We start from the raw sequence: 9608 nt of genomic DNA, 5'->3' as shown, positions 1-9608 counted from the left end.
TCCATTCATGATTTGCAGAAATTGCACGTCAATGAGTACATCTTTCTAAATACTGAATACCAGAAATTTGTGTGTTTCTTTGTAATTATTTCTAGTTATCCTCTTTGAATTATTTGTTACACAGTATAATCGCCCCCGTAGTTCGATAGAGAGCTGATGGGAGAACAACACTTTGTCCTTATGCTGTCTATCACCAAAACATCAAGACTACAGCATGTTCGGGTGAAATTGAAGTTTTGCTGCAGTACCAAGGTCACATACAAATGTGGGCCTAAAGTTGAAGAACAGATTATCACGGAGTTCAAGTAATTAACGGCAGAACTTTTTTGATCAAGACAAAGCGAATCTTACGCAATGCACCATTAAAAGCAAATGTTTCATATATTTTTGTAACTACAGAATACATTACTGAAGTAAACAGAAAATAAGACAAGCACATTCAAAAATTTCAACTGAAGTGCAATATCTTTCTGCATACATCAACAATAGGAAACAAGTTGAAATGTCTATACTTATCATGTCCTTTCAAATTTAATGCGACATAACATACCACACATGGATTAAAACTCTTTATTCCATACCAGCCTTTTTTTATGTACAAGGTGCACAATATGTTACTCAAGCTGTATCTGAAAGTCACAAAACTATCAATCCAGCAATTCTATAACACATTCATAATGTCCACGTATCTATTGCTAAGTCTATATGATATGTCAGCATGACATGATATGAGATATAACGTAATGTAACATAATACAATATAATATAATGTAATGTAATGTAATATGATATGATATAATACAGTATAATATTATATGAAGAATACCTAATGACAAGCAACATGCAACAAAGAGTGGTTGAAAGTGAACTCCGGATATTTTGACATGGATCATATAAAATTATCGAAACGAGAAGGCACAACTACACTCCTCTACAGCACAATATTGCAACAATAGTTAGGTCAAACAGAAGTTGAACGCCATTCTACATTACTCTCTATATTGTAAACTGTATCACAATCGAAGGAATCACACTTTATCAAAAAGGAAATTATCTCGATTTTGGCATTCTGGCAATTTTGGTAGAACCTTTGTCAATGATTTCAATAACTCTACCATATTCAACCAATGATTGAAATGCTAAAACGTGTCATATTTGACTTTATGTTGCCAATTTTGTTTTAAAGAACAACGCATATGCAAGTCACTTGACGTATGCCTCATGAAAAGACCCAGATGCCAGGCATTTACGTGCCTATATACATAGTCATGGGTACGGCTGCCACGATGCTGATGATGTACAGAACAAGACAGAGCCTATCCAGGACTTTAGCCAACAGGATGTACTCGGACACCCCCTCCTCATTTTTCATCAATTTCATCAACACCTCTCTCTTGTTGTCAACCGCTTTAGCGAGTTCTTTGATGTCGTTTTTCACCCCTTTAAAATTAGAAATAAGCTTAAGAAGCACGGAGTAACTGGTGGCCTCCAGGCCTGCAAGAGGTGATGATGGTTGCCTGGTTGTGTCGTTGTCATCATAGGATATCTCGTCGCTGACTTCCACCTTGTCACCGCTTTGAAAGGCGCAGTTGGTCAACTCTATGGCAGGAAAGCAAGTCGGGCCATCCTCACCATCACGTGGGTGCCTCTCTTCTGTTAGATCACCCAACAGCAGTATCCTAAATAACAAACGACGTGAATGAGATGGCGCCAACAGGAAATAATCATATAACCCTATTGAGACCGGGCTTTTCTTCTTGGTCAATCTGGGTCCGGGGGTGTGGGCCTTTGAGAAAATGGTTTGAAACTCCTGTAACTCCTAAACGACTAATCAAAGGATCACCAATGTACAAATGAAATATGAAGATCGCAAGAAATTTGAGTGGCGTAATATGATGTCGGTATGACGTCATCTGCGTGATTGTATTGGCTGGAACCATGAAAGAAATCGTATTCCCAGAAAACGCCAAGGTACGGGACGAAAATGTAACAGCAAGTGTATAGAGAATAATGATGTCAGCTACGACGTCTGTTGTCAGTTGCAGCATCAAACAAAATCTCCAGACTAACGTATTTGATTTTTATATGTTAGATTGTACATAGACGCATATTGATAAAAAAAATGTTGGAACAAATAGAAGGTACCTTGAAATGTGTCGGAGAAAAATAATCTTCGCCGTCGGAGGCAGGCTGCCCTTCCGGTCGTGAATAACGATGACGGCCATAGTGAAGAAGATAAACAGTCCCATCAGGGCCATGTACACGATGATCAGCGTAGCTGTAACATTAATATAAGCATTAACATGGCGTAGAAATAAACATAAACATGGCATAAAAGTTCATTCGTGTTGGTAAATGACATTCGGCAACAGCAAGTAAATTTTATGGATGACATCCTCTTTAGACTGCAAACATAGTAAAATAGGGCGAAAAAAACAATATGGGTACAAAAAACCAAGATGGGTACTTTTTAAAAAAAAGACGGCATAATGGCATTAACAAGAAGTTGTAACAAGAAACAAAGGGACAAAACATGGTACCACAACCAACAAGACATCCATACCTGTATTCCTGACATGTACCGGTGTAGTAAAAGTGACACCAGTGTGGTAGACTGGTATCACTGGCAAAGTTAGTAACTACACTCACTTCCATATTGGTGCCACTTTTACAACTATCCAACTAGTTTCACTTCAACAACAGCCCTGGGTACCTCGCTGTACTTGTCACCACTACCAGTACAATCAACAGGCTACAACACAACATATTTGATAATTTTGGTAATTTATTATCACGTTAACCCTCTTCAAAGAACAAAAAATTCTGAAATCTGACGAAAATTAATGAGTGGGGAATGTCATCCATGGAAGTTACTTGCTACGACCTTATGACCCAAATTTTCGGCTGACTCCGTCAGTCTTGTACACGGAATGGAAGGTCACCTTCGAGCTCACCGACCGACACTGATTAGAGACGGGGGTTGACACAGGTTATCTGGCACCAATGACCCGCTGCTGCAGTCACGTGGTTTCGACGTCCCGGAAGCTGCAGTAGACTGGTCCATTCCGTGAACAAGACTGACGGATTCAGCCGAAAATTCGGTAAAATCTAGTGTGTCAATATGGTAAACAGTTACCAGAACGCTGAAATAGCGATATCAGAACACCCTCTAGTGACACTTTTTCTGTCTTAAAACAATACAGTTGGTTTATAATTCATTTTACCCACCCAAAAATGGCAAAGCCCCCTTGACTGGAAGAACGTCTGTCACAAATACAAGAGACACGACCATGGAGAGTAGAATGGTCAAACCGAACGAGATCCGGTCTCCCCTGTCCAGTGGCATGACGAATGTGATGATCATCAGTACAACCAGGATGATGCAGGGTCCAACAGTTGTGGCGATGTGGAACAGGGGGATCCTCTCCAGATGGACAACAAAGCACGCTTCCCTGTTGTCTTTTGCAAATATCTTCTCATTTCGGTACCATTCACCTTCCGTTGTTACATTAAAGTAAGTGTTGCACAGAGTGTTTCCTTTGTCTATAGCAGGCGCTCCTCCTTGGCATTCTATGTTCAAAAATTGGTTTCAGCAAGCCGTTACCTTTTATATTGTCATTAGGATATTGTGTACCAGATATTAGAATTGCAATCGGTGGCCACACAGTTAAAGAAACATCTTCTAGTTTCCTTCTGTTGAATAATTTTCTTCCCTTGCCCACAAGCTTGTAGTTATCAATCATTTTTTTAGAAATATGCATATCGTTTTATATTATCTTTTTACACAAGAAACTAAGATTAGGTAAGAATTATTTGCAAAACTTACTAATGGTTTGCTCCACTGCTGCGATTGCAGAGAAGCAGACGTGGCAATCCATGGTGTCTGCAGGGAAGTAGAAGGGGTCTGCATCACATACGGTGGTGGTCAGGGTTCCCACACTCCATGCTACCCGGCCATTGCTGCTCACTCGGATCGGTACATCCTTTGGTAGGCCTTTATTGTTAGGATCAGCACTGCAAAGTAACCAACATATTTTTCGTTTTACAAAAACGCTCGTAAACTTTGAGGATGATGTAAACGCGTTTGGTCATCGACTTGGTCTGTAGAAATTGTTTAGTTTTTATTATTTGTCTGATGGAAGACGTATGATGTTTAAAATGATTAATCTAAAGTGGGTAAATTAAATACACGTGTACGCAATAGCTTACTTTCTCTTTAAGGTCAATGTTGGAGTCCAAATTCTGTTGCCCGGAAAGGTAAGCGTCATGATGTCATCGTAGAATTTAGGATCCCAACTCAGTCTACTGTCTTGCCACGTCTAAGAAAAAGAACACGTTACTGTGAAAAACGACATCGACAGTAGTAAGCTTTCTTTTTTTCAATTCGCACATAAAAGGGATAACAATAAAATAAACAAACGTAATTAAAAATGCAAAAGGAGGGGATGGAGAAGCCTGTTGGCTTGTAGTAACTAAGATTTATAAGATGAATTAAAGAACACCAACAATTGAGAAATATTAACAATCAGAGCTGAGAATGACTGAGCAATATATGAAACAAAAAAATGTATAAGCTTACTATAAATCAGACGCGTAAATGGCTGTGCAATATATGAAACAAAAAAATGCTTTTAATAAGCTAATCATAGAACAGAACAGTCAGATCACGACAACAGCGATAACAAGAGGACTATGAAGTGGCTGGGGGTGGATAATAAATAGATGGTTTTTAAGCTTAATTTTCAAGGTTAGCACAAAATGCTAACGCCACAATGAGAAAATAGCATCTTTGTAATATTATATGAACACAGTGCTTCTTAGAGTCAAGTTATCAAAACTGTTCCAACTTACAAAATCGATGGCCATAGATGCAACGAGTTGTTCCTTCTTTTCATCCTGAAAAATTGGAGCATGAATTAAAATGTATTATACCCCCAGAAATAATTGCACACCAATAGTTAAACGGAGAATAGTAACAAAAAAGTACTTGCCAATTCGACTATCTGTACCACAGCTCCAGCGAAGTTGATGATGACATCATCAGGTGCAAGGCTTGCACTGTAAATCTCCAGTAGCTCGTCTTGTAGTCTTTGTCGATGGTTTACTATATCGGAGTTTGTTTATATTAAGTGTAAATCATCATTGCAGAAACTGGTCATTTTTTTGAAAACGACATTCTGTCTAATACACATGGCAAGAAAATTAATATTTTGACATAGTGTACCAGTTCTCATTGTAGCTAGGATCTGAAATCTCATTAATTCACATGTAGAATGTTAGGTGAGCGCTGACTTTCATCCAAACCGTGTGTAATCTTTGGGCATGTGAAAGTTATTTTAATGGTAGCAAATATTCATCTTCCATTCGAACATTATCATGCCAAGAATATTTCAAAGCCGTGTAGCAAAACCGACATGAATTTTGTATACGATTCATATGTTGTAAAATAAGACACTTAACGAATCACCTGAGCAGCTGGGCTTGTCATATTGCCAATCGCCTCCTGACATGCATCTCACTTCACTGGTGTAACCTGACTTCAGTGTGTAGCCTTCATTGCACGTGTACGTAACCCTTTCTTCCACGTAGTAGAAAATCTTGTTTGGACTTCTTTTGCCGTAGTTTGGAGGACCTCTATCCCAACAGCCTTCGGCATCTAGTTTTAGTAACAAGTGACAGACAGTGGCAAAGTTATCATCAATAATATGTTTTAATGGTTATTTCACAACAATGTCAGTTCGCAAACGTCAGTTCGCAACAAGGCATGTCGTTTCGCAACAAGAGACAAGTCGTTTCGCAACATTTGAATGTTACTAATCTTGATTGCCTAATAGTATTAGAAATCTTATTCCTATCCCAATACGTGTGCTAGAACGGATTTGTCGTCAAAAGTACGTACCACACGGAATGACGTCGCATTCCTCCTGGCTACCGTCTTCGGTCAAACAAAATGGCCGATCGAGCCCGGTAGGGTTGCGGCAGTAGTTGTTATCCAGGTTGGCCCAGGGGTACTCTGTCTTGTAGTAACCGGCTTGCGCCGATGACCACTCTACACAATCTGCGCCGGATGTAGTTTTACTCCATGTTCCACGGTAGTTTATGCCGTTGCCATGGTAGCAAACTGTGGAAAACAAACGATGAAGTATCAGTAGCTGATAAAATCATATCTTATATTAAGGATTAAGTGTGATGAATGGGGTTGGCGTGCAGAAATCCAATTTTTGTCATATCTTTGTGATCGGATAGTCTAGTGATGTCACACCAGACAGAAATTGATACCCAAGTACATATTTTTTGACGATGTACAGTAATATTAACCCTTCAGACGGGGATAGGGGTGGGGCTGGGGGGGGGGGGGGGGATGGCTAAAAGTGCCTGCGCCAACTTTGACTTCCAAACGGCTTGTGCTAGGACAACTAATATAAACTTGGTGACCTATTCTACAATATTATTGGCACCAATTTGCAAAAAAATAGAGAAAGTTTATAATTGTTTCGTGTTGCCATGGCAACGAGTTTCTGAAAATCATATTTTACAAAAATCAACAATGGGATTTTAAGATTTTCCTACACTAAACTACACTTGTACTTCTTTGAGTAAAGATATAAATGAAATTACTGTCTGTCACCTTCTGTTCCCTTCTTTGCTGCATCATGATTCCAACAACCGTGTTTGGACGATGGAAACAATTTACACCGAGGCAGCATGTGTTTCATCCAATCAGGAGCCATGTTCAGCACTTCCTCACACCACGTGCGACATGGTACCAGTTGTGTGCCAGTAACGTTGCCCCTATTTTGAAACATAAGAAGATTTAGTATACGAGGGGTGATCAATAAGTCCTAAAGCCTTTGACAAAGTCCCACATAGCAGACTGATATCAAAACTAGAGCATTATGGAATTCAAGGTACCACACTTAATTGGTTAAAGGCTTTCCTAACGAACAGAGAGCAAACTGTAGTGGTAGAAGGGAAGGCCTCAGCTCCAGTTAAAGTAGCGTCTGGAGTTCCGCAAGGAACTGTCCTGGGACCATTGCTCTTCCTCTTGTACATAAACGACTTGCCAGACCAGCTCGATTCAAGTGTGAGGTTGTTCGCAGATGACTGCCTGTTATATGTAGAGCTCTCTACAAAGGAAGATTCACTACTTCTCCAGAAAGATCTGAACACCCTGGAAGAGTGGCAAAGGAAATGGCTTATGCAGTTCAATCCGGATAAATGTTATATCATGCACATAACAAACAAACGAACCCCAAATGTATCCCCCTACCAGTTCTGTGGTCAGACATTAGCAACCACAAAAACCCACCCATACCTCGGTGTTACATTAACAACTGGACTGAAGTGGGGTGTCCATGTTAACAAAATAACAACCAAGGCTAAACAGACACTGGGAGTAATCAAACGCAACTTGTGGGCATGCCCAGCCAGGGTAAAATCACTTGCATACACGTCACTGGTAAGACCAAATCTTGAATATGCTGCAACAGTATGGGATCCGTATACAAAGAAAGACAAAGATAAACTGGAAAGGGTACAGAACCAAGCTGCCAGATTCTGTACAAACAACTACAGCAGAGATGCTAGTGTTACCAAAATGAAAACAGATCTGCAGTGGACATCACTTGAAGACAGGAGGAAAATGTCCAGACTTTGTATGATGTACAAAATGACCAATAAACTGGTGGACGTACCGACTGATAAGTATCTAACACCAGCTCAAAAACGAACTAGAAACAGTCATGCTTTCAAGTACCAGAGTTACCAACCTAGGATTGATGTGTTCAAAAATTCCTATTTCCCCAGAACTATTGTAGAGTGGAATATGTTATCACCAAGCACAGTAGGGGCGTCTTCTCTGGATAGTTTCAGAGAACACTTGCATATAGATGTGCAAAAGTTAGGTGTGATGAGTCGTTCAGTGTAATATAACCAGCTGCTGCCGCGCCGCGTGCCTGCGAAGCTGGTGTGTTACGCCGAAGGGCGGTTATACCGGCTATATAGATACAGATACAGATACAGATAATGGCTCACCCAGAAATAATGAGCACAACTCAGATTTCGAAGCTCGTACACCCAAGAGAAAGGGAATCCTTAGCATTCAATTTGATGTCTTCAAAGAATTTACGGCATGGGGAACACGACCCTCACAAGTTTGATCACTGATTTTCGAAAAAGGCATTGCCTGGAAAGTAATGACTACATTAATTTGAAATTTGGAGGATATTGATAAAAAGCCTCAAACTACAAGGTTGTGTCTCCAAATTTGAGTTGTGCTTGTCATTCTTGGTGAGGCCGAGAACTTATTGATCACCCTTGTACATGTACGTACCGGCTGACCGCGGTGAACGCGACACTTAAATCGTGATGTTTATTTGTTACCAAGCAAGAGTTTCAACCGACTTAGTATTGCTGATGTTTCTTATTATATTTCAGCCATACATAGTATGGTGAAATATATTGTATTCGTAATGTTTCTTTCTTCTTTCTCCTGTCAAATCTTCAAAGTGATTCATCTCCGCCGTTCCTGGACCGAATGACCTGAAATTTGGCACAGGGGTAGAATGGGCCAATACCTTGATGCTTTTTTCTCAGTTTTTTCATATCTGCCTCTAAAATGATTTTATTGAGATTTTTTGGTCAATTTTAGACCAAAACTGTATATTTTGGCCCCTGTACCCTGGTATTACAATCAAATGAGCTGAAATTTGACAGAGATGTGCCTTAATAATGCCCCCATATAAATTCAATAACACTTTTGGTGTACAGTACAACAAAATGCTTATTTTTGCGATTTTTTGACCAATTTTTGACCAAAAAAGGACACTTTTGGCCCCTGTACCCTGGTATTACAACTAAATGAGCTGAAATTTGACAGAGATGTGCCTTGATAATCTCTTCATATAAATTCGATAACACTTTTGGTGTACAGTACAACAAAATGCTTATTTTTGCGATTTTTTGACCAATTTTTGACCAAAAAAGGACACTTTTGGCTCCTGTACCTTGGTATTGCAACCGAATGAGCTGAAATTTGACACAGATGTGCCTTGATAATCCCTGCATATAAATTCAATAACACTTTTGGTGTACAGTGCAACAAAATGCCTATTTTTGCGATTTTTGGCCAATTTTTGACCAAAAAAGGACACTTTTGGCTCCTGTACCCTGGTATTACAATTAAATGACCTGAAATTTGGTATAGATAGGCATTAGATACTTGGTAACAAGATTCAAGTAAAATTTTAGACATAAACAACTTTAAAATGATTAATTTTGGCACTTTTCTGAGGGGAAATTTGTTTTCTTTTGGCCTCCTGACGTGACCTTCCGTGACCCCGCACAGAGCCACACCTGTGCGCGTCAGCCGGAGAGTTAATTGAATCAAAGACCTAGCCAATCAGCGAAGAGGAGGCCAAAGGCTAATTAATATTCATAAGCGGGGCCTCATGATCCCGTATATAGCAGTGTTCCCGCCAGTGGGAGCGAAGCCCGCCTAAGGCTCTCGCATTTTAGACTATTCAGAAGGCTTTATATTGTATCAGTTCTTAGGGGCATATCTATGATAATCGCAGCAGTCACTTAACTTCTCTTCAGGAGTTTAGCGT

At 39.8% G+C, this 9608-nt stretch overlaps 1 protein-coding gene across 1 annotated transcript; it reads right to left on the bottom strand.

Annotated features, from left to right (window-relative positions):
• Positions 1-1246: 1246 nt before the first annotated feature.
• LOC118418141 (5-hydroxytryptamine receptor 3A-like) lies at positions 1247-3878 on the bottom strand. The gene is made up of 4 exons (XM_035823975.1): positions 3827-3878; positions 3313-3495; positions 2146-2278; positions 1247-1679 (listed from the first exon to the last, which is right to left on the bottom strand). The coding sequence occupies exons 1-4, from the start codon at positions 3876-3878 to the stop codon at positions 1247-1249; spliced, it is 801 nt and encodes a 266-aa protein (XP_035679868.1).
• Between the last annotated feature and the right edge of the window lie 5730 nt (positions 3879-9608).

This window comes from Branchiostoma floridae, chromosome 6, assembly GCF_000003815.2.
Source record: "Branchiostoma floridae strain S238N-H82 chromosome 6, Bfl_VNyyK, whole genome shotgun sequence".
Lineage (NCBI taxonomy): Eukaryota > Metazoa > Chordata > Leptocardii > Amphioxiformes > Branchiostomatidae > Branchiostoma > Branchiostoma floridae.
The sequence above is the reverse complement of the archived record's forward strand: the minus strand, read 5'-3'. Positions and strand labels throughout refer to the sequence as shown.

Excerpts from the sequence above, each read along its gene's own strand:
- LOC118418141 (XM_035823975.1), bottom strand. The coding sequence starts at position 3,878 with ATGGATTGCCACGTCTGCTTCTCTGCAATCGCAGCAGTGGAGCAAACC. Across the intron at positions 2,279-3,312 it reads GGGAGACCGGATCTCGTTCG|CTACGCTGATCATCGTGTAC; the intron begins GTTTGACCATTC and ends TTAATGTTACAG. Across the intron at positions 1,680-2,145 it reads TTTCTCCGACACATTTCAAG|GATACTGCTGTTGGGTGATC; the intron begins GTACCTTCTATT and ends TTTGTTATTTAG.